Consider the following 26,835-nt stretch of genomic DNA (forward strand, 5'->3'; position numbering starts at 1 on the left):
AAATACTTCTGTGACTTAATACCTAAACTTCCCAGCTGCTATTTTTAAAGAGTAGATTTTTCTTTTTTTTTACCATTTCACTCAGACTATTTTATTCATTACCGTATCACTGCCTTGGAAAAGAACGTTCACTCATTCACATCTTATTCCAGAAAATCCTAATTGCTGGCACTGACAGTGAGATTCATTCATTTAGCTTTATGTATCTACAATTTAGACGTTCAAACCCATTCCTTTAAGCTCCCTTTGTAGTCAATGGGGAAAATAAGGACCTTTAAGGTGCAATTTATCTGACTTATTTTTGCCATCTACATCAGGATGAAATGGATCATCCCTACAATTGCCCATTTCTACCCGTTCAGCCTAAGGAGTGTCTAAAGTGACTAACATGGGTGCAAATGCCTACATTTCTTCAAATGAATCCTATAGTGAAGATTTCATCTACATCAGGGAGTCTTCATTATAACACACTGACTGTCCAACATCAAATGGTGAATGGCTGCTAATAATTCCCTTAATTCTCTGTTGTTCTGATCAAAACATCCAATTCATTGCCTTGTTTAGCAAATTTAACAATTACAATTAAAGGTCAGAGAAGCAGATCCTGAAGTAGCCTGAAGTCCATTTATATTCCTGGATAATAGACAAACATAACACTTAAGTCCTGATATTCAAGATTTTATCTTCTGTGTTTCCATAAAGACAAGCAAAATTCCAAAAACCAAATGATCTGACTATAACCAAATATCTGTTTCTAGTATTCTGTGTATTCCAAAAGAACACTTTTATGAAAGCCTTCCTTTAACTTGAAATACATTGTGCTCAATATACCCCATTTGTCCTTAAGGCTATATGACTATGCCTTTGCTGCAACCTACACAACAAGTTTCATCTGCAATTCTCAAAGACATTTACAGAAATAGATACATATCACTGACAAGCATTTGTCTTATGTCCCATGATGTTGAAGTTACACGTATGGTCTTTGAAGGTTTCAATAGTAAAAGAATTGTTATGTATGGTACAGTAAACACGGAAATGCTGTGAATAATACTGCCAGTCTGAAGTTATTGTTTGCCTTATTTTCATCTGTGGAAGAGAGTGTTTTTAGAAAGAGATCACATTCATTCACCTACGAATTTACACTAACAGTTTACACTAACATAAAAAAAAWACATAATAAGAATAACTAAAGTAAAAATAAAATCTTTCAGTGTTTAATCTGTTAAACAATAGCAAAATTCTTATGAACTAGTGATACTGTCATTGAACTGGAGAGAGTTTGAGAACAAGCTTGCTCTGGCTTTTTCACCCTATGATTTGGAATCTGCTCACAGTACTGCCAGCTTAACCAAAAAGGATTAACTCTCATATCCAACTGAGAACACAGATAATTCTCAGTAATTGGTAAAAAATGAAGATGAATGGGGCTGAGAGATAAGGAGCAATTAGCTCATCAGCAGTTACAGCTGTGCACTCAATCCGGATCCATCTCTGGAGTCTCGGCCCCTTTTAAAGAACCCAAGCAGAATAAGCACAAGACACCCCCACCCCAAAAACCTGCTGTACCTGCCCATCATTTCTCTGCCTTCCATTTTATTTCCTTGCTATAAAAAGACACCTGTCATAGCAYTCTGTGTAAATTGCTACCTCTCCCAGGACCTGTACCTACAGCCAATCTTCTTTTTACACTTAAGAAAAAAGGAAAAAAAAGAAAAAAAGAAAAACCCGGAAACCAAATGACTACTGTAGACACTCTTAAGTTCCCTGTCAATCGTTTCATTATAGCAGCATCATCTGTTTGAAAATATAAGCAATTCCCTCATCTAATTATAGGGAGGATTTGAGGTTCATTAACATTGCCAAGGCAGAGAATCAGATGTGCAACTGCAGAGCTGTGCTCAGTGGCCTGCATTCTCCGTTTCCTTTTATTTGCTTTCTCAAGGTCTCCAAGACTTTTTCCTGAAACCATAAAAGTAACTCTTTCCTTCAAAATAGACACGTGTTTAGAAAAGGAAATGACTGCATTTAGTGCTGTTCTAGTACTGGGGGAGGTCACTAAAGGAAAAAAAATTAACCTAAATCTTTTTTATCTCTGACTCTGGATTTAAAAAAATGATAATAAAATAAAATTAAGCAAGCAACCCTTAGTTTAGGACAACAGATCACAAGATACCTCATATTTGTCTCAGAATTTTAAGTTTAGTAAAGTAATGGGGATGAATATAAAACCTAACATGTCAAGAAAGCCGCTTAATTTTCACCACATTTTGTGGTTGTTTATAGATTAATGTGCTAGCCAAGTGTAAAATGTTGCCTTGCATTTCCTAACGGTGTTTAGAAACCGAGAACACCAAAGTCCTCATGATTGCTTCACTTCCTTAAAGAAATAATAGCATTTTTTTTGTATGAATGTGGTTTAAACAATGACATTTTCTTGGGACATCTGTTTTGAGATCACATTTTGAATAGATATGAACTCATTTCCTACTAAGCAAGTAATTTACTATTGTTGATAGTTGTTTACGAGTTCTCTGAGTCAGATTTTAGCAAGTGGCAAAGGTCTTTACAAAGCCTTTGAGTATTCCCTAGACTGTATGTATACTGTTTGCATGCTATAAAATCTTAGGGAAGAAAGAGTATAGAGGCTGTTCTGTACTTCTTACCAAGTTATAGTAAGTCAGTATAGAGCAGCCTAGCTCACAGAAATAATTTTAAACATATTTTCTTTTAAAGGCTCTTTTCTTTTACTGCCTCAGGTTAATGAAGTATGATAGCAGGGCAGTAAGTACTTAAGTAGCTAGGAAATAATTGAGGTGCTCTACCTATCCATATCTTTGGCATATGAGATGACAAATATATGACTGATCCTAATATCATCAGGAGATGTTAATATGACAAAGAGCAGAACCCCTCAAGGAAACTTAAAGTTTGACCTTGTCACTCTCTTTCTCGTAATTCTCCAATTAAAAAGAAAAAAAAGAGCATAATCTTAGGAACAAGATTGTATTTTGTTTGCTACCATATGGAATCCATTTTTTAAATGAAAAAATAGTAATTTATCTATCCTACGTGTTGTATGTAGAGTTGCCACTAAAAGGAACCCAGGACATTTTTCCTTCTTATCTGCAATGTAGCTCATATCAGCCAAGCTGTCACAAGACAGTGCTTGATATAAACAAGAGATTGCAAAGACATCTCAGTAATCAATATTAGGATGGCTACAGTATGGAAGCCCCAACCACTGCATATCATTTGTCTCAGCATCTATTTCTATGACCAAATGAAGCATTAATTCAAATCATAAATCTACGGTGATTTAAATCTGGGAATGAGCACCTGCCTGCTTTAATGATTTATTTTGTACATTTCAGTAAGCAGGAGATTTGTCCATATGAACTGACAGGTCACCTTCAGATGCCAGTAGCAGACTGTTTATCACCATGCAGACTAGCATCTCATCTTAGCAAGTAAATATTAAACTAAAAGAATCCAATTGATTGTGGATGGGGGAGAAAGGCGTTGCAGCCATATATTTTACTCAGTGTGCTAATACCTCAGTCTGATTCCTCTGTAATTTTTTTTTCTTTTTTTTTTTTTTTCCCCTGCTAAAATGATAATTCTGGTGGGAGGATGCAAGCTCAAGGTTATCATGCAAAACTGAGGATATAAAATAATTACTTATTAGTATCATTGGCTTCCTTTAACTCCCTTCACTCACTAACCTTTTGGCCATTGCTTCAAAGGACCAAGTTAATAAATTTGCGTAGTGCTCTGCATAATTATACAATGTTCATCTAGAAAACATGAGTTGTATAAGTCACATTAAGCATCTGATTAAAAACAAAAAAAAAGCAAGACAACATGGAGGTAAAGCTGATGATTCAACTCAATAACCTATACTTTTTTTTTCAACATTTTTCTGTATAGGCACAGGGAAAGGTTAACAGCAAGATATGGTAATTCCATGCACGGTATTATGCCACGGTATTATGCCACAGTACCTGTTAAAAATGGGCTAAGATGTACCGATTCAGCTTTTACCTTGTATTCTCTTTTTTTTTTTTCTTTTTTCTTTGTTTTTCTTCAGCTTGATCAGAAACATAACATCTTAAAATACAAACTAAGAACACGTTATTTTCTTTGTTTTGTTCCTTCCACTGTCAGCCCTCAATATGGCAACATTTCAAATTGATGGTGGAAAACCCATAATTTAAATCCTTAGTGATATATGGACTTGGCAATATTTATTTGGAAAAATATAAATAAATATTTGAAGAAAACGCAATTAAAATTGCACACATAGACCTGACACAAAAACACAGATTTGAATCATGGGGTTTTGGCACAATAATATAATATGTCATTTTTCAAAAATTCAAATAGAAAGTAGAGACTAAACTCTTAGTGAATTTAAGAATATCCTGAATATTTTTAGCAATTACTTCTATGATTTTATCAGTATAAACTATACTGGACACTAGGTGAGGATCATTATAAAAGAAACAAACAAATAAATGCAATTTTTTTTAAGATAATCTCAATTTCAACAGTACAGCTCAATTTCACATGCAAAAACAGACTGCATATTCCTTTCATCCACTGTCCTACAGACACTTCATTTGGTTTACATGTTGCTTATCTGTTAACATTGTCATAGAGGTACAAGTGCCTCAAGACTACCAAGCAGAATAACAGCTCCATAATTCAAGATCTGAACATTTTATTTCACATATTGTTAGAGCTAAGTCTTAGATTTGAAATTAAACTAGCTTCTAGTTTTATAAAATCTGWTTATCCTCATGATTTGTATTTATACCCCTCTTATTTCTCATTACTTCACTTTTCTTTCAATATGTTAGGGGCCACCTGGTCCTTCCAGCTCATTTGTACCCATCTCCTCCTCTCAAATTTCAAAGACACCTGCTCTTTACCCACTCTTGTCTTCCTTCCAAGAGGACAGTTTTTCCACAGATATTCTAGGGACTGCATGTGTTGGTATCTGAGTACTACATTTTTTTCTTCACTACCAGAGAAGCACCAAGATTTTATCAGCTTTTTCCTCAAATACAGAACTCAAATGTGATCTTCACCTTATGCAGTAAYGTATAAATATTATTATTGCTTAAAATAGTATGTACCTAATGAAGCTATTCTTAGAACTGCAATCCACATTATTTCTACATAACAGGATAGCAATACCTACTGTAACTATATAGCAGCACTGTTCATAACTGCGTATCTATTTATGTTAAGGATAGTGCATAATTATTGATCTTTAAGACTCATTTCAAATGCATTTCGGAGATGAAAAATTAGCAAGCCAACAAATAAAAGAAAAAAAAATCCTATCTTAATCCATTTTATTCCTAAATATGCTGATCTTGACTGCAGCTTTCTAAACATAGCTCTTTGTCATTGAATTTCTACTGCTGAGTTAATACTGTCTCAACATGATAAAAGGAGCCAATACAATGAAATGGCACAACAAAACATTTTACAGCAGACACACACAGATGATTAAAGATTTAATCAACAACAACAAAAAGTTACTCTAGCTTTGAAGTATGCTTTAGCAAAACAAATTGGCCAAACAAATGAATAAAGTATACTGAAACAATTCTTTTTGAGAAAGTACATGAGTTGCTGATGGCTGCTTAAGAAATGGAAAAAGCTGTTAAATACATTTTAAGAATGTGTTTATTAAAATAAAATATGATAGGAACTGCAGAGCATGGCAATAATTTATTGTGTATGTATGTTTTCCTTTTGTCACAGGGCACATGAAAGTATGAAATATTTTGCTTTCAAGCTTGTGTTCTGAATTACCTAAAGTCGATACCCAGCACACTGAGCAGGAGACATTGTTAAATTTCACTTTGACACCATCATCTGTCACCCCACCTGTACTTTGAAAAATGAACTCTAAGCAATCAAACCACTTTCTTTCATGGAAAATATTAACTGGCGTCTGCAGAAGTAACCTGCAAAGGAAAGAATGTTTTTGTAATAGTAACGACGACGACAAATGCTGTTGTAAAGGTCAGCTACAAAATAAAGTAGGGAAAGGAAAACAAATATGCAGTATTTTACACCAAATCAAAGACTGTAGAAGAAAGCCCAGAAGGATCACGATTTTAATAAATATCACAGCATTACTGACATGTAAAAATACTGTGTCTGAGACTTACCAACACTTGAATTCAGATCTCCATTTTCAGTGTCTGCTCCATGCTGGTTATTATTTGCATGATAGTTGGACATAGCTTCCAATTTAATTTTTTTCACTTTCATTGCTTCTGCTATAGCAGCATTGGTGGCAGCTGCTGCTGCTGCAGCTGCTGCTGTCAGGCCTGAAAAGAAGTATGAACAAAATTTAATAAACATTATTCCATGACTCTTCATTGTTGTAGAATATATGACTGTTACTCTTCATTCTTTAATACATAATTAAAAAAGAATGTTATGAAATAGTATTCCTCTTCTTTGATTTGAAGACTATCAACTTGAACAAGGTTTTGCTTCATCTCTTATTTAGCTAATCACTTCTATATATTCACCTAAATCTTAACTTCATATCTCGTCACAGCAATCACACTTAACAAATACAAATATTTTGAAATCCAACTTAGCTTGTAAATCACGTCTTCAAGTGTCTGACTGTGAAAAGGTGAAAATGTAGATAAATGTACTCCAGGAAAAAAAAAAAAAAAAAAACCCACACACCTTCAGATGTAAAACGTTTGCCATATTAAAGACCATTCATTTACGAGTAGCAAGTTAGAGAACTGAGCCATTTCTTTCTGATTTTATACATCACATCAAGGAGATGGGGACATTGTAACAAGTTTTGCTAGAGAAAAGGTTTATTAATGCAGAACATAGTTAAAGTTTTACTTTCCCAAGACTTCAAGTAAAGTCATTTATCAGTAAAGCCACCTTTAGGGCATCTGTACGCTATWCCTACCAACAATCTCTGCCAGCCAGCCACTTCCAAGAATGTTTTGCAGATACGGGAAGGGTTCTCCTTTTCAAAAGCAGTTAGAGACTTTGTTTGGTAATGCTTTCAATCCTCTAAATTTGATAGTCTTTATACAATGTTTGCAGTCCCTAGATAGGACAGGTACGCCTCACATGTCTTTGCCCCAAACAAGGTGTTAATGGAGATAAGTCTGGGTCAAAACTGCTCAAGAGTTGCCTAGGAAAGGACATCACTATTTTTGCTTACTCCACACTGATGACCCAGGCAGCAGAGATGGAAATGAAAGCACTAAAACAGATAAGCTATATGCAATAAGGTTACCAATCCCTCTGCTTTGGATGYCATGGGACGAGAGCAGAATCTCAGGTTCCATCATTTACAATCAAGATTCTTGCCCTGACAGTGGAGATGTCTTGAAAACAACTCAGGGTAATTAGTTTAAAGGTGTTTGCTTGTCTGATTTTCAGATATTCCTTCTCTCAGAGGTGCAAAGTGTCTTACACATCTCAGGAAGAATTAACTCGACAATGTGCTACTTGAACGGGTCCAGAGTGCTGCCCAGTATAGGAAAACAAGATCATGGTTTAACAGGAAGACCAAATAAGCAAATAACCCCTGGCTATTGAGATAAATTATGCTGACACCATCACTTTTGAGAGATGTGTTCACTCCTGCACCATTTTGTGCTCACATGAGGTAGAAGACCATCCATTGGAAAGCATGTAGATGACTGGGCACCCAGCACCTCTGCCATCACGGAGGGCAAGTGAGCGGCAAAAGAGGTGTCTTTTCTTGTCTTATGTCTCAACTCACACTTGCCCTCTCTTATTTTTYTGCACGACCACAATGAGACTAGCAAATACCTCCAGCCTATCTAGTGTCCTCCTGAACAAGTGTCTATCACCTCTCAGTGTTGCTGGAATTACAAAGTAAGCAATAATTACATTCTGCATTGTCAGATCAATATTACTTACAAAACTGCTGTTTCAGGTAGAAGACGTGCCATAAGTCAAGAATCAAATCAGAAAGGGGATCAACGTGAGGGTTTCATTTTATTTTAGCTTTTGCTACGATTACAAAGCGTACACGTTCTGATCATAAAAAGGTACTGACAATAACATGGGTGRCTTCCAGTGGTATTTTTATCTTAAGAGGACGGATGTGAAGTTATACATTACACAAATTTGGTAACAGTTCCTAAATTAGGCTGCAGAAAAAGGGATGGTGCACCTCTGAACTTTGGTGTGCATCCTGTGTTCATTAAACAATGCAATATCCTATACTTCCTTTTTTTCATATGTCTTRCTGACAAGCTAAAACTATTATCTTTAAAGAGCAATCCTTCACAGCGATGTTCAAATATGATACAACCAATAAACGCAACAGCAGGGCTCAAACTTTAGATCATGACAGCACTTCTGGACCAGCAGTTTTTAAGCACTCCTAAGTATGATAATAAACACCATGTTAAACAGATATTCTATTGGACTTGTGAGCCCCTGCATAAATGTTATGTCTCACTGGAGTAATGAMCTGGTTGCAGAACTGCTTGAATACAAACCCTCCTTTGCAACAAAATTTATAAAAACATATACTTCAATGATTCTTTCTAAGTGGGCCATAACGTTCCTCTCCAGAGGAGGTCATAACTTTTTCAAACAGATTAWGAAAATAAAATAATTTTAAACTTGGGCTATACTGTGTCGAAACTTCCTGTTTAACAAAAGGCCTTACTTCAGTAAAGATTCAAAGGTGGCCAGAGTTAAAAAGAATATGAATGTTCATATTCGTAGAAATGAATGTCTAAATAACTACTACCTGTCTATTTCTAATTATAAATTTTATAGTTCAAGTTAACTTAAATGTTTTTTAAGCTGATTGTTCAAAAGAGCCTTTTGAACTAAACATTATTTAACATCACTTGCCCCATATACTAAGTAGCCAAAGCATTTCCAAGTTATACACTTTTTACTATAGGCACTTTACCCTGAAATACGGTGGGACCAAATTTACCTGAAGGCAAGTGAAACGGAAGAATCAGTGAGTCATACTAAGGAGTCACTAAGGTATTTTTTGTTCTTTACGAATGTTTATTTGAAAATTGAAAAAACAAAAATGCCAAGCCAAAATGTTCACCGGCTTCAAGTCAATAATGGTTATCATTAATATTCTGAAATTGATAAGTTGTTTATGTCTGGCATTCTTCCTGCTGATTATGCAGTGAGACAGGCAGCTTTATAAATATCTCATCACTCCATCGTCACACAAATTTCATCGACAGTGCTCATGCACAGCTATTAGCAATATGAATCTAACCATTACAAGAGGAAAGAAAATCGAACATGTGGCATTAATACGCAGTCCTGGTTCCTAACCATCTGATAGGCAGATGGCGTAAAGCGGATTCTCCAGCTGAAATGAAGGGGCACATCATTTAAAACCTTGTTTGCATTCTAACTGATATCAGTGCCATATTGATATACATGATACATCATGGCAGTATTTGAACAATCTAGTTTGTTTCAGTCATAAATGTTTACAGCCTTGTTTTTTATCTTTAGAAGCATGTTCTGAAGAGCGTATTTTTAATTTATGAAACCTATTGTTTACTTCTGTTGAACCAGAAGATTAGCGAAGAGCAGGAATATTAAATTACCACAACCCCAGCAGTATAACTAAGATGGATGAATAAAGTATGTTTTTTCAATAAAAGATGTTAGTAAAGGAATTAAAAAATTAGCCTAGACATTTTATGCATTAAATACATTTATTCATTTAAACCTCACAGCCTTTTTCCCATGTGACATACTTAGAACTTTAATGCTTTATAAAGCTATTCATTTAAATCTCTTACTGTGTGCAATTAATCTTGTCCAACCATTTAATTCAGAACGCAAAACATCAGAAAGCAAAGTTCAATTTGGCAGTCATGGCTCCAAAGTAATCTCCGTATTGCTGACAGTTCCTATAGACTCATCAGCAGAAGTTTGCTCAAGGTGTCTCGTCGGAGCCGTATGCGTTTGAATTATAACTCAATTGAAAGCTCTCCAGGCCTTGGTGGAGACGCGAGAACAAGAAGCTCAACACCGAAAGCAAGCGCGAACGGTCCCTTTCTACAAAGACCTCCTCTCTCCTGTCACTAGATTACTTTGACCTGTAGGGTGTGTTTGTAGCTGTTAATTATGTTAATAAAGTTGCAGCCTGCTGCCTCTGCCAAATATAATCATAAGCTTCTTCCTGCCAAATTCTCGTCTAATTTACACCCATATATCTCTGCTGAAGTCAGAATTTCGTGGGTGAGAATGAGACCAGAAGTTAGCCCAGTATGTGTGGTCTCCCGTGCTGAAAAATGAATGAATGAAGGAGAAAACACTGACGAAGAAAATATACAGTGCCTTCAGCAAACAATCCTGGGTTTTGTGTGAAATGCTCGARAGAACTGCCATATATAATGACAGATTTCTCCAAAGTGTATGAATTACTGGTAGGGATTATATCACACGCAGAGCTACTGCCATCCCACAAATATACCTCGCTGCTTTAGGGACATTGCGTAAACCATTCAGTTTGCCTGGCACATCCTCTTAGGAGGGTGGCAAGGAGAAATGAAGGCAGCAGAACTTTTTCAGGAGCAAATGTGTCTGAAAATAACCATTTTGCATTGTATGTCTAAACATGGTCTATGGACAAATCGTAAAATTATTTAAATAGCTGACCTTAGTTTACYGTTAACTTCTGTTATATACCTATTCCTAATAAAAACTTATTATTTCTGATTATTAATGCTAGTAGTAATATTTCTAATAACTAATTATTAATTTCCTTAATATAACTATTATCTTCATTTATGTATCTGTATATAATATACACACATATACAAGGACATAAAAAGTCCAGTTATGCATATATATTGTCTTTCATACCCTTTTTCTTTAGGCCTTCAATAGCATTTTCAAGATATCCTATATTTGCCATCACAGATCAGGTAGAAAGCTGAAACAAATAATTGTCAACAGTGTGTTACATTTATTTAATTTCCGTGAAATTTCACTCTTCTGGAACATTTTATTCCACTGTGTGGGAGGAAGTGCAAATCTCATCTAAATTCTGAAATAAGGCTTTTCATTAGTTCAAATTAATGCTCACTCTCTTTTCTTAGAGTTTATTCTGGTAGTACTGACTTGAAAATAACTCATGACTTTTCTTGATTTAATTCCAGGTTTCACACTGAACTCCTCACATGGACAAAATTGTTATTAAACCCAGGAAACTTTCCCAGGGCAAGAAATGCAGAGTTCCCTCTAGGACTTGCCCTGGCAACTGYGGATCACTGCACAGCTCCCAGGCCTCTCAGCAGCTCAGGGACATGTTTTTGGTAGCTTACCATGCTGCTGCTCAGCTATTTCAAATGAAATAGGATCCTAACCTTAGCCTCTGATCTAATGGGTATTTTATACAGTGCRATACATAAAACAAGAAGGGGGAAGCAATCTGTAGGAGGACAGAGGTCTGATTACATAGGCTGGATTTCTGAAAGCGGGACTTCAGACTATGCCTTAATATTCTTGTAAAATATACTATATTTCATTAGAAGAGTTCTTCAAGCATAATGATGGCAACTGTCCAGAATTTTGGCAGTTACCCAAAATCTTATTTTCCTGAAACTTTCTGGATTGGTCCAACACAACAGTATTGTTGTACCTCCCAAATTCCACTACCTGATACTTTGGGGTAAACAAGAAATCCTAGCTTGGACGATTTGACTGCTCATCTTGCTCATCTGCTTGATTAAGTGCAAACTATTCATGCCATCTATTTTCAAGGAGCTTTAAAAAATGATATTATTTAAAAGAGTTAAATGAATAAAAGTGCACTCTAAATATTCAATTGCACTCTAAGTATTCCAAAAGAAAGAATACATAGAGAAATTCAGCCATTTGAATTTAGACCAGTGAAAATGAATGAAACTGCCAGTGTTACACTGGGACAAAACCAGTGTATGTGAGGCCAAAACCATCTGTTGTTCATCAAAACTAATCAGTCCTTTTTGCTGAAACTACTCTTAAACTACAATATGAATTTTGAGGTAGGGGTATTGCATTTAAAATAAACAAGGAAAAGGGTTACATTTCCACAGCATACCTTCAAATGTAAAAATCTTTTTGCCTATACTATGTCCCTGGGATTCATAAAACTATAACAGAAATAAAGAACTGACTAGAAAGGAACAGCATCCTCTTGATTTGTTTTGTTAAAAGTACATAAAATTTAATGCTAGGATTTCATATGTTCAAAGATAACTTCTGGCAGGTCAAATAATGCTACAAAAAATGCATATGTAATTATTTTATCASTAATATATGTCATTATAGAATTGATGGACATATATTCCCCTAAATTGTTTTATATGGTAGATTCCCTCCTTTGTACTCAAAAGCAAAAAGTGAAATCATGAAGTGTGTTTCAAATGCCACAATAAATTTCTAACTATTATAGCTTAACATGCTTTTGTGATTTTTGAATACATTATTTGTTTGCTGGACCTGTGACAGGATTAAACAATGTATATTGTATAAATGCCTGCCTATATTGTACTCTTAAACAACAGTTTAAAATACTACCGAAATGCATACGGCATCACAACAATACAATTAAGAGAGAACATTCTTTCTTAAACAACAGTCATCTTTTCAAAAGCAATAGATGCTCAGTTCTCATTCAGTCTCTTGCATTATTCATTTCATGTGCAACCTCATGCTGGACCATAAATTGTTACTTTATCTAATCAAAGGCGACTTAACTCCACAGAAGGTCAAAGGTTTAATTTTGTGAAGTATTATCTTACGCTATGAGTTTAACCGAAAAATAGAAGAAGAAAAACAGTCAAGAAACTGGTAATAAATGAACCTTTATTGCCTCAGGCATTGGCCTAGTTAATAAACTTTCATTGAAGGTTTCTTTCAACTCTTATGGACAATGAGGTAAAAAAAATCTTAAATTACAGCCATGTGTGACTTTTAAAGCAGGCATTTTTTTTTATCTCAACCTCCCTAGCTTAGGAAAAAAAGACAAAGAGATTGTCTTCAATTTCTTAACCAAAAATGTATGCTTCTAAACAGATGAAAAAGTGCAGATCAAGCTTTTGTAAAAGCAGAGGTCAGCTTTGAACAATATCTATATAAAATACTTTTACTTAAGTGTCAAATCTTGGTCCACAATCTCTCTAGCTAAATAGTACATAATGTTAAAAACAGAAAAAAAAAAAAAGAAAAAAGCAGTATATGGGAAGGGAAAATACATACACTAACAATATATTACACTAACAATGATGCTTGGTTCCTAATAGACTTTCTGCTTTACATTTGCATTGCTAGAGTGCAATAATGGCTCTTGTTTAATAGAATGACTTATTATGGGAACAACTTCCCTGCACTTTCTGCAAACAGAAGTTCCTTTCTTCTTTTTGTGTGTATTATCTCATGTTCTCACAACACTATTCTGTTACAAGAAATTAAAAGCTTTAACATAATGACAGYTACTGATAGTTATTAGTGTTCCATGAATTTTCTTGATTAACAAATATTCATGGATTTGACTAGATGCAATGCTTTCTATTGATATGCTCTTTGAGTCTAGTTAAGAAAAAAATAACTCAGCTTAAGTTCACTGAAACACTGAATAAGAAAATCAAGTAGAAATAAGAATAATAAAATCAGGAGCATTTACTAAAACCTTAGCACTAACTCTAGTCAAATTTATAACTGGATGGACATAATTAATTAATTAAAACCCCGCTACGATTCAAAAACACTGAAAGGACATGTCCACGCCTGTAACAGCACTAATGTAGCTAAATACTCATAATCTTTCAAYCAGCAGGAGCTTTTGTAGCTTTTTTCTACAAACCTAATCCACAGCTTGACATAGATCCTGGGGTAGTGGCACACAGTTCTTTGATTAAACTAATATCTAAGTGCTGTTGGATGGCCCCGTGGAAGTGCCTCTCCCTGCAACTTAAGAGCTCAGCCTTGGAAACAGAATTACCAGATTCATTCAGCCAAACCCACCGCAGTGCAGATGCCTGCTCGCGTGTGGGAAATGTAAGCTTTTGTGTGTATACGTTTGGAGGCATTGAAACAAGTTTGTAAGCAAACAAGATTTTAGCTGTGGTCTGCAGGATCCCCATTTTAGTTTTTATAGCCCTCTTGGTAGTACTCATCTAGAGACCAGTCATAYGCACAGGGCTCTAAACAAAAGCAACAGTCCAGAAATATTGATGCCATGTGGGATTAAGGCCAAAGCAACATTTTAGCCCAAAGAAAGCAAGACTAGATTCATATATGTGGTCATTAAATTGTGCACAAGGATAGTCATTTCCAAATTTATTTCAGGCTCTTGCCTTCTCCAAGGAAAGAAAGCAGCATTATTCCTTTCATCGAAACAGAAAGAAACAAATGGAGGACTTTGGCTGCAAACAATTACTCTTCATAACTAGGAAGAAATATTGTCGTACTTGCTTACAATGTATCTTCAGTAGACATTAAAAATGCAGAGAACAAGTGCAAGGTATTTTAAAGAAAGATTTCATAAGATTATTCAATAACAGCATAAGAATATGATATGCGAATAAATAGTCAACATTTTAAAATACCTTGAAAGAACAATTACAATTCTGTTTTGTTGGGTTTAGTCTTAAAGTGGTTGTTGTTTTCCAGAAAAGAAAAGAAAAATTACTTTGCAGCATAAACTGACAAATTCAGCACCCCACTATATGCATCTCGATATTGAAACAAAGCRATATTGAAGAAAAGCAGTGAAAAATAGGATGCACCAAGCATCTTAGTGACAGAAGTGCATACTGAAAAAAAAAAGGAAAAAATCCCACTAATCTACTGGCTTTATCAAGGCTGTTAACTGTTGCTCAGATGCATAAAGTTCAGTAAGGGAATCTTCATCTTTCCAAATGTTGGAAATTYACCTGGGGCCAGCAAAGCCCCAGCTTCTTCTCCACCTCTCTGTTCACTTAAAGTGCCACAGCTTCAAGAACCAAAACTCGATGGCTTTGGGGCTCTTCTTTCTCTCTCTTTTTTTTTTTTTTTAGTTTCATCAGACCTATCATACACCATGCTGTGCCAGCGTGCCAGCAGCAAGGCATGGGGCTAGATGTACAGAACAGCGATAGCAGGGTGCTGTCCGGTGGTGCAGAACTGTGACGCCGTACAAAGCAGCTGTGAGAATGACCGCCAGGGAACACTCTGTAGAGTCATAGAATTATTATGGTCGGAAAAGACCTTCAAGATCCAACTGTGGTCCTGTATGGAGGTTAAACGGCAGCAAATTCTCGCCCCCTCTCCCCTGTAATGCCCCTATGACAAAGATGCCTTATCTCAGGCCTCAGGCAAAGTGTAACCAAGCAATGTCCCCATCGCAAGGGATTTCTCTCAAGTCCTTAGTGTTACCACAGAGTGAGATCCTTTGAATATGTCTGCTTTGTACCTTGGAATTGCTTCACACTCACAAAGTCGTCACCTTAATAATGCCAGGGTAAAAATCTGGTATTTAAAATACATGCCTAAATATTATACTGCGTTTTAATAGGACATGCAGGCAACCTTTCTACCTTGATTTTGTCTGTATCATGAAAAACTGCAGGCGTTAGTAAATTAGGATTTACATAATTGAACATGTACGTTTCTAAAAGGCATAATCTTTGAAGCCAAGTGCTGAATCTTACCTCTGTCTACCTCATTATGGACAAATATTCAAAGCTTACCAAATATGCAAGTGCAAGGGTGTCCCAATATTGACTTTGGCAGATCCCCAAGAAATTTCCATTATGTCATACGTAAACAAGAAAACACATGTGTATTGCTAACAATACTTGGTAGAAGATGAAATTTTACATTGCCATGCTCCTCTCAGGTTAGGAGTATCAATGAACAGACAAAATATGACAACAGTACTCCATAGACCCCCTATTTTATAGGGAAAACTAGATTATAGCTTGGAGTAGATAATGTAAATAATCTTCTCCTTAGCCATTAATGAACAAGCTATCAATAGATTCTCAAAAATCTATTTGTTATTAACAATCCCTCTCCAAAATCTTGAYAACATTTGCACAAGGCTGGGACAGGATCTGTGCTCCATATTTTCAGACTCTTGTTACCTTCCTTCTTATTTCTAAATTCCAAGTTTTACACTACTCTTACATTCAGTTTGGAAGGAGACTGATTTTATCTGTAGCACAAAGCAAGCAATAAAAATCATCGACAGAAATTTAAACAGTATTTGAACAACAACTTTTTAATCTCAATCACAAGCAATCCAACTTCAACAAATCAGAAAATGCAGTCTCAATATTTAACAAAGGGAATATCAACACACCATTTAAGAGAATGGCTTGACCTTTTCAAAAATGTTTGTTGCTTATTTCTGATAATGAGTGCACGTGTATTTCTAAGCTACCTAGCCATTACTAATCCTCTGCACTGCAATTTTCAGTATAAAATGCTTGGAAGCTTTTGGAAAATGGTGCAGGAACATTGTTATTAAAAATTATAACATTATACAGATTCTAAAGATTTGGCTTTAAAGTCAATTTGAAGCTACCTTGAAAGTCATATAAGATTCAAAGTGTAAAGCATTGAATTTAAAATTCGTTGCTATACAGCAGCACAAAGAATAGTGGAAATTACAGTGGAAATTTATTTGCTTGGTCATAATTATTGTACTAAATTGTTGAATTTCTTTACATTTGAATTTTCCATTAGTAGTTAACAATGTGTAAACATATAATTTTGAAAACAGGAATTATTTTCAAAAAGATATAGAACTGTTGCTGAATTTAATTTTGTGATATGCTTACAGTACATCAAATTAAGGGTTTCTTGTTCGTTTTTGAACTGCTTGTTTTTTTCTTTTGACAACAGTTCAATTCATTTGACTTTTCCAGAAATTGCCATTTATTGTGTTCTTTGATTAGACATATTAGCCACATGCTAAATATCTTTGCCAAGCTTGAAAAAGAATAATTTTCACACGTATCACAACAGATTTTCAAACGCAATAACAGGCTACATAAGGACTGTTTTTCAAATAAGTTATATGCTAACCAATGGGTGGTACACACCAAGATTTCACATAATAAAGCCAGATGAATCAGCATGATTCTGTCCTTACATGCCATATCTTCTGCAGTATCATTTATACATGCAAAATGTAATATTGTGATCAATCCAAAGAGTGCATATGCATTTATATTTATACTGTTCTCTTTTCTGCTGTTGACAAACTGCCCTTCTCAGCCATAGAAAAGGCATTTCAAAGTAACACTGTAAGTCTCAATCGACCGCCTTTCTGTAGAACAATATTTACAAGTAGTTATTTCCCACTCTCACAATTCTTTTTTCTAAGTTTACAATGCAGGAAAAAATAGTGAAATTGAGTGAGATGTTATACTTTCTCTGGAAATTGATACCATTCAAGCATAAGTGATATGTAAAAGCATGAAATGCAAAATGAATTACAAGATAGCTTAGAAAAAAAAAAAGTTTTCCTATAGCGTGGTGATACACAGGAACTTTGAATGCATTAATATTTCCAGTCTTCTAAAGAAAAAGTCCAAGGTACTGCTGAGGCTGGAATTTCTAAGCAAAATTATAAATATAAGTAGAAATATCAACTTTATATTTATATCAAATATTTTTTGCATCCAGTTGTAGGATCAGCTAGCCTCTCTATGGTAGACTTTTTATCAAAGAAGTGTTTTAAGCAACATTTCAATTTAAAGCTACCATATAAACACCCCAAAAATAAATTTCAATTCAATTTAAAGCTCCTTTCTCTACCTTCTCTTCCTCAACATCACTCCTTTGCTACTGCTTACTGTTTTACATAAGGGTTAAGAGAACCAAAATGCTATTTTTCTTCAGTGAGATATAGGACGATAGATAGATATAGCATTAGCTCAAAACTCTTCACCATGTATTTGCTTTCTTTTTCTCATCTTATGTTCATACAAAGGACCCAGATGCAAAATTATGGAAGACATTTTTTTCCAGCAGCAGGATTTGGCTTTCTGACAGATTCCATAAACAGTTATTTTGGCAGCTTTAGAGATGCCCCTAGGTCAGTCACTTGGTTAAACAGCTGATGGCCCGTCTGATTCTCTTGCCTGCCATTTTCTTATGATTTATCTTCAGTTAGTTGTAAATTAAATCCCAACAGATCATTACCCCACACCTACATGACTGCTGTTTAACCACATGTGCCTAGCATTCCTTCTACTAAAATCTGTATTTAGTAGCAGGAAAAAAATTGAAAAGAGATGTTGAAAGAAAATAAGTAGATAATATCTGAATGAGTTTTGTGGTACTTCTCCTCTTTAGTTGAAAATAAAGATTTTAATAATGGAAAAGGAACTGAAGAAGAAATTAGACAAGCATGAATTTTAACTCTGATTTTACCAGAGGACATCAGATATGGCATACCATTTTTTTTCATCTGTCTATCAGGTGAAGATATGTTACAGCAGATTTAGCAGTATAAACAAGTTAAGAGTTTGAAGTGCCAAGGATGTAGTAATATTTTTATATGCCCTGGTTCTAAATCTATAAAGTCAAACAAAGTCAATAAAAAAAAAAAGTCTAAAAAAATGAGGAAAGATGTTCAGTATAGATTGTACATTGGTAAAAATCCACAAAGGAATTATGAGAATGAAGCATTGCTTTCAAATTTACCATACATAATAAAAGATCACAAAACAGCATGAACTTTTTAGACCAGAAAACCTTGCAAAGAATAGGAAATAATCACCTAGGATTTTTATTTGTAGAGCTGTTTTCTCCCTTCTCCTACTCCGCTCCCCCGCTGCCAAAAATAATAAAGCTATCAATTTAACAGATACAAGAGTTTTTTTCTTTACTAGTTGGAAAGTCATAGTAGTACTTGGTCCATTAAAATTCTCAAGCAGGAAAGGGAGGAAGTGAATAAATTTAAAACRCTTCTCAATTCGTGATGAATTGTATATAATAATAATAATAATTCCCTGAAAACTGCTTAGGGCTTTATTAAAACAAAATTAAAAATAAAATCATTCTCTTACTACCTGAGCTAGTTAAATGCAAAATGTTTTCCTTCTGAATCACTGACTATGCTATCAAGAGCAAATATAATGATTTTACCTTATGTCTGTAAAATTTGGCCAGTTATTTTTGTTGAATGTAAAGGAAGTTGTACTCTGAAAAACAGGATATTAATGATTAAAAAATAAATTTCTAATCTAATTGTACCATACAGACATCAGCCATTACAAAAAAAAATGTCCTCAAAAGAGGAACAATATGATTAGCTAATAATCTTTCCATCCTCTAGAGACAGGAAAAAACAGGTGTATATTTGAGATCTTCTGCATCAGGTTACCTGTCCAAGGATACAATAGGGAAAAAAAACATTCTCTATCTCTATCTTCTTTTTGAGTGAAGATTAATAAAATATGCTAGAATGTTTATGTTCATGCATATTGTAAAAGCCCTTTTCTCAACTTTATTTCCAATCCAAAATGAAAGATCCAGGTGCCCAAAAAGGAAGAAAATTTACATTCATTTTTAACACAGAAGAACTAATATTGGAAAAAAGAATCTCATTCCAAGGTCCATCTAGCATAGCTTAATTCAAAAAACAAAACAAAACAAAACAAAACAAAACAAAACAAAAAAAAAAACCTCGAATATCTGCACAAGAGCTTCTTCGGCTGTTGATGTGTTTTTCCAGATCAATTGGTTTGGTCAAACTTAGTACAGAATTTGTTCCTCTAAAATACCTTTATAGATAATGTCTGACTAGTATAGGTACACTCCAATTAAATCCAATAGAAAAACTGTGTATTTTTATTTGCTCAAAGAAATTGTTTCAAGCAGGTCAAGAACCACAGGCCACACAGTAGGAAGCACAGTATATCCTTTGAAATACTTTTTATATTCTGACAGCTTCTTCAGGAGCTGAACATAGATTTTAGGGCAGGATATATTAGGTTGTAGACAGATAGGGCATAGATAAGGGCAGTCTTTATTCTTTTGAAGCATAGGTATTCAGTATAAAATTATTTGTTTTTCAAATTGCTAAAATTGTCTCCCAGAAACAATACATAAAAATCTAAYTTATTAGATTTTTTTTTACAGGATACTATCTGTAGATATATTTTAGAATCCCGAACAAATAAATATAATTAAACAGCATGTACTATCCTTAGCCACTCTAGAGAAGAAATGAAGATTAATTTTGTAGGTTACAATAAGGAAACAGAGTCAACTCTCACCATGCTAAATGAGAGATAGAGTCATGAACTATAACTACACTATTCTATATCTGCAAACATGGAATATCTTACGAGTTGCTAACCTTGTAAATATAAGGTCCATGACTTTCTGGGTTTTGTTTAAGATTGTCTTTTTAAATAGCCTAAAATACATTTTGTAGTTCCAGTATATACTTTCCTTATTGCAGCATTCCTGCATTATCAAATGCACTTGGAAAAATTATCATTTTTTATTATTGTTGATTTATTACTATTCCTTGCATTTTTGTTCTTCCTATGCATTGTTAACTTGACAAATAAAATGAATAATAGAAAATAAAAAGCTAAAAAAAATGTAAATTATGTAGGATTTTATTCTAATCAAGTATTCCAACTTTATTTTCAGTATATTGTAGGTTTKAAGACTTCTCTGAGTTTAAATAACTTCTCTGAGCAGAGAACGATCTTCCTAAAGATTATATTAAAAAGGAAAATCATAACAAATAAACCAATTCCTATAAGTATTTTGTGTATTTAAATTTAGCTATATGGAATACTTCTTGTGCAGCTCTAGAAATTAACATAAAGCCAATGCAGTAGCAAGAAATATTTGAAGTTGCAGTTCAGAAGCTGCTGACATTAGCCATTAGACCATAAGTGGGTCACAATAAACACTTAACATTCAAATCTAAATATAATATCGTGTAATACAAGAAGATCTATAGAGTCATCATGTCGGAATATATTAGGTATGATGATAATATTTCTATTGATTTCAGTCTGTTAAAATAATGAAACTGGATTAAACAAATCAATTCTCGGAATACAACACAAAAGCATATAYTATTTCCTTTACACTTTCCAAGCAGGCTTTTCAAGCGAGATTGACTATGACTATTTTAGACAGTAACTAAAAACAAGTGTTAATTTTCTCAATGCCACCTAAGCAAAGGCTCAGAGTACTCTTTCTGTTACCTTGTGGCTGTCACGCTTAGCAGTCTTTTAAATCCCCAGCCACCCTACAAACTGCTTTCTACATACAATTAATTATTTAAGACTCCAGCTCTTACATATTTATGTTCAAAACGAGAGGAGGTCTTTCAATAGGAGGCTCTGCCATTAGCGACAAGTAGGCAGTGGTCCCTCTCATTTCAAGCAGGGAGTAAACAGCAACAAAATGCTGTAAAACATCGAAGAATACATAGTAATGGTCCCACAGTAATATATAATTAAATATTTTATAACTTCTCAAAGTATAAAAAGAAATAAGCTGTTGGTCTTTGGGGCTGTCAGGCGCAGTWTTTTCATTTCTAGATAAGTGAATGGGCTATTTTGCTTTTTTCCAAAGAAAAATATTTCTACTCTAGAATGCACTCAGACTATAATTKGGAAACTCTACTGCTTTAAAACCATATAAAAAATTAAGTCTGTCCAGAGGTCCTGTAGCAGTCACCAAAAAAAACAGTATTTTTGAGAATCGATGTTACCAAAGGTATGGCAATATAGACCATGGCACTGCAATCAAGCCACCCCAGTTCAAAGCAGACAGTCAAAGCTGAACTGCAGAGTGAAGGTAAATTTACCCAGGGAACTAAACAAAAGCTATAAATCAGTTGCTTAAAAATGGAAGACCAGGGTCAGAGTGAAGGGCTGAAGGCACAACTTTCTACTGGGGTCTGCGGAACAACATTGGTTTCCACACGCTACCGTTGTTACCCATAAGTAATTATACACGAGTATTTCTAATGACAGAGTCCCAAAGCAATGTTTCTTGCCTTCCTGGTGGAAAACATCTTTTGAAGCAAAGAGTGGCTGTGGGATTCAAGAGGAGGGAAAACACATACCATAAAATATAATTAAAAATTGTGGAGGCTGCCTATGACAAGAATAACCATAAAAAAACAGATACAAACCAGCTGGCTGTTAACAACTTCTGAGTTATAAAAATCTTAAACCTGCTGTAAAGCACTCAATTCGATTTACATAACCACAGAGCTGACATTCCTTTTAGGCTCCTCTGCTGGGGATTATTTTGACATGTTTTAAGGCAGCATAAAAAGCAACTGTGAAAGGAAGACATGTATCATCTTACATAAAAATTCATTCTAGCCCTAAGATTGGACTTACACACTTTAATCCCAGCATCTTTACTGAAACTGGAAAATATCTTCAACGGCTACTGGTGATTCGATTTTATAACATTATTCCTCTGGTGCTCGTATTTTTGATAAAGTTGATAGCCTGTATATACCCACAAACAAACACACAAAAAAATCTATACAGACACAGAAGCTTAAGTTTCAGTGTTATTGCAGAAAACAGCAGCTCTCCTAGCACCTACTACAGGCTGCAGTGTATCTGGTCTTAGATAGATTACTTTGCCTAAGATTGTGATTGGTCTTTGCTAAGAAAGAAAAGCATTTCTTAGAAATGTAATGATGCAGACAGCACTTTACAGGACTAACATCGTTTGCTGCAGGGAATTAAAATAAACAAAATAAAATAAAATCAATCTTACATTGAGTGAAGTTTTGATGTATAAGTGCTGGCAGCTTACATTGCCCAGAGCACCGAATGAGTTTTGCCATTTGATAATTTGCTTGATTCACTGTGCTGCCTCATGCAGGGCATTTTATGCCTGATTTATGTTTAATCGAGTCACCTGCTTAATGTTAAGGAGGGTCACAGTTAGATAGAAGGGTTATGACCATATAGGGCTTTCAACATCTCCCAGTTTGACATAAGAAATGGGTGCAAGTGTTAAGGGTCAACCTTTTTCTTTTATTTTTATTTAATGTTCTCTATGGAATATTGCATAAAACATTAATGGAGCACAAAACCCATTTGATTCCCCTTTGAAATAGAGTAGGCAAATAAGGATTAACAGACTCAAAATAATGACAAAATAAAATAAAAGCAATCCCTAGTCTAAGAAGCGTTCAYCTATATGTGGCTTTTTTATTAAAGGATTATAAAGTATATCCTTACACACACAAAATTGAATGTAAGTTTTCTTTTCCTCTAAATTAGATATGCAATTTAATTTAGCCTGGTATCAATGGAAAAAAATAAAGATTATAAAAAAGGAGGAACAGACTTTCAGTACAATTAAGGTGTCAGGATTTACTATTCAGACTGAATGCATGTCCTTTTAAACACATGTAACTGGGCATTAGGATTAGAGAGCACCTTCTTTCTGATAATGCTATAAACAAATGTATCAACAAAATAATTTAATAAGTAAAATATTATGTTGTCAACTACTAAAGACCGGAAAACTTACACAAACTCAATCTTTATCAATATTTCTGATTCCCTTGGCGTTTCAACATGCTGAAGGTTATTGCAAGACATTATGTATTTTGAGATTAAAGGCTTTCCCTATACCACTGAAAAAAAATCCCAGAGATTTTGCCATGCAACTCATTTAAAGACATGTTTTTAAGGAGGAATTACTACAGTTATCAAGAGAAGATAGAATTCAGCACTTACTGCTTTGGATAGYTGCGTTCCCAAGTTTACTCAGTGCTGAATCCAATTTAAAAGAAAAATCAGAGAAAAACAAGTCTTTGGATGTTTTTATTATTTGCGCAAAGGTCATATATTTTATTAGGTAAAACAGTGCAACGTTATTTGCATTACTGGCTAAAAGAACCTGGCATCATTGCTTTAACAAATTATAGGGAGTTGGATTTTCCTGAATAAGTAAGCCTACTTGAAAAACCACTAATGTAATTAATATTAGTTCACTGGAATATCTTAAAGTAAATGAAATGTTTATGCTATTTTATTTTTATTTACAGTACAGGAGGCCTGTTCTTAGGCTAAAACTAAAATCAGAGACCCTATTGGAGTGAAGATGAAGAAATGGCTGTTTGAGTAACTACTATCTGGAGTATTAATTCATTACCACATGCAAAGACTTATCAGTCTTTTAAGTGCACTAAAAATGATATGTACATGTAATGTCATGAACCCATTTACTAGAACCCAGGAGCAGGCACTAAGCACTCTGAATCCAGAGGGATAGCAGAGGTTTCAATCCCAGACTAAAATGTGGCTTGACTGTCTGCTAAGYGGCATGTGTGTTTTATATTACACTTCTTTTCTTTCTTTTTCTTTTTTTTTTTTTTGTGTGTGAATATGAACATACAAGAAAGTTATTTTTTATATGCAGAACATTGGATGCCACTTCAAGCAGTGTAAAAAATACTGGTCATTTCCACAAAATTATCTAATAGACAACACCTTGACATAGCTCTGCACCCCCAATTTTGAGCAATTTACCTATATTAGCATCTTTAGGAARTGACTCATCTCACTGAACATTAGCTTTCTGTAACTTTAGCATATGGAGTCTAAACTGGGCATCTAGGTTGTCTACTTGCCTATGGAGAGACCCAGGTATCTCTCAAGGGTGATTCATGTGACCTACCTCACTGCCAGAGGTTTCACCCTCCAGAGATGTCTCCTACTTTCCACTGTCTAGGAAATGAGGTGATTACCTAAGACTCCAACACCCAAATTTCAGACAAATTAACTTTTGGCAGATGAATCTCCCCCTTGACAGTCAACTTCTTAGATCACAAAAGCTAGGAGAGCCAGGTTTCTCCCCTCGGTGAAGATACAAATAGTGGTTTTATTATTATGTTATTCTATAAAGAATAACTATAAAGCTATTGCACCATTATTTAAACATAGTTTATGAAAGTCAAAAATATTTTAGACTTTCAAATCTCCGCCAAATAAGATAAGCAACAAAAAGATGCATTGTTAAATTGTGTTTAAAAAAAAAACCTTCTTTTTCTTTTCCAAGGCATGAGAGATCAAACAAAGTATCAGAGAGTGGGAGAGAATAAGATTAAAACTTGTCTATATACCTGAAAATCCCAAACTTAATTTCTATTAATGGTAGAATTTTCTAAATATTAATACTTCATCTATTTTAAACTTTTAAATCTCCAAACCTATCAGAGCTTGAAAGAAGAAAACAGGCACACAAATATCTGGTAAATTGCTGATGCCTCAGTTGTGCCACTGGAGAATCTTGTATCTTTTACTATGCTAGTGACAGAACTGGCCATGAATTTTTCTGGAGTAATTCAAAATTTAAATAATATAATAATTTGTGGACCTTTTTTCTATCTTTATAATATATAATCACTATCTTTGCAGCTAATGCATCCGTCCAAAGAAGGCAGAGTACTTACTGGGAACATGTACTGTTTATTTCCTCCAAAATTCAAGGACTCTATTTTATATGCAAAAAGTTAAAGAGATACTGATTGACTAGACAGACAAGAAAAATCACTCTGAATTCTATTAACTCTCTTACCTTCCATCAGTATCTTTCAAACACTTTGCCGGTTAGTTACTTTTTTCCCTCTGTATTCAACTTCCTATTAAAATCAAATTAGTGAGGCAAACTGATTTCACAATATAGATACTCACCTTTTAATCAAAAACCAGATTTAATGCCAGAGTACATATTGCTAAAGAATGATAATCATCTACTGGACTGAGTTTGCATCCCAGCTGGATTACTGATAAAATCTGGCCCCCATCAGCAGTAACAGGGTTATCAGTAGGAATTCTATTGAACAAAAACTTTAGTGTTTCGTCCCAAAAGTCATTGCCAAGTCTTGAACTGGGGGTGGAAATGAGCTGCAGAGGAGCACATCAGCAAGTGGCCAAGCTGCTTTCATACAGAATCCAATCTATCACTGGAAGTGGTTGGCACAAAGAAGAGAGGAAAATGTCTGAGCTTTTTATTGCAGGGGAGCTCTTGAAAATATGAATTCATTAGCCTGTATAGAGAACCTCAAACATGATTGGAAGCATGTAGCATTCCTGTTCACTTGAATAAACTTGAGGGATGATACTCAGAAAAGATTATGACCCTATTTATTTCATTTAGTGGAGCACAGTGCAGGGATTTCTACAATAGCATCTTCACATGGTGCAGCGCAGCTAACTCGGGAGGGAAATGGTTTAGTCATGTTACAGTGATGATGCACCTGCACTAATGGTCAGTATCTTTCTGATACTTCAAGTATGCTCTTTTTTTTCCATCTTCTTAAAGAGGTTGGCTGACAAAACAGAAAGAAGCATCTGAAATGATCTCCAGCTCTTAGGAGAACTTCTAAAAACCTGACAGCTTTCCCTAGGCTTCTGGCTTTTGGGACAGCCTGAAACTGTTTTAACATCTGTGCCCAAAATGCTCCATGCCCCAGCAGTTGTCTTTCTAAATAAAATGCTCTTTTAAAGCATATTCCACATGAAAAAGTAGATGGTAACTCAAAAACATAATGACAGTTAGCACAGATTCCTGAATGCTTCAGCATCAAAAAGATGGTCCATTAAATGCATGCTGGGGAGAATTATGGCCTTCCAGCTGGATCAAGCATATGGGAAACTTGCACTAAAAGAAAAACAACTAAATTTAAAAGAATAAAAGTAAAATTTGCCAAAATTTCCATTAATTTTACAATACAAAAATGTGAAAATTCTATTTATAGTTTACTTCAGTATGATAGGCTGCATGAACAGTCTTCTT

General features: G+C 34.7%; 1 protein-coding gene across 1 annotated transcript in view; it reads right to left on the minus strand.

Annotated features, from left to right (window-relative positions):
• The window catches only part of DACH1 (dachshund family transcription factor 1), a 352,406-nt gene that overhangs the window by 162,799 nt on the left and 162,772 nt on the right, over positions 1-26,835 (minus strand). Inside the window, 1 exon segment of the mRNA XM_026044517.1 lies at positions 6,192-6,353. Within this exon segment, the coding sequence (XP_025900302.1) occupies positions 6,192-6,353 (162 nt within the window).

This window comes from Nothoprocta perdicaria, unplaced genomic scaffold (genome assembly GCF_003342845.1).
Source record: "Nothoprocta perdicaria isolate Ctin4 unplaced genomic scaffold, notPer1 scaffold_37, whole genome shotgun sequence".
Lineage (NCBI taxonomy): Eukaryota > Metazoa > Chordata > Aves > Tinamiformes > Tinamidae > Nothoprocta > Nothoprocta perdicaria.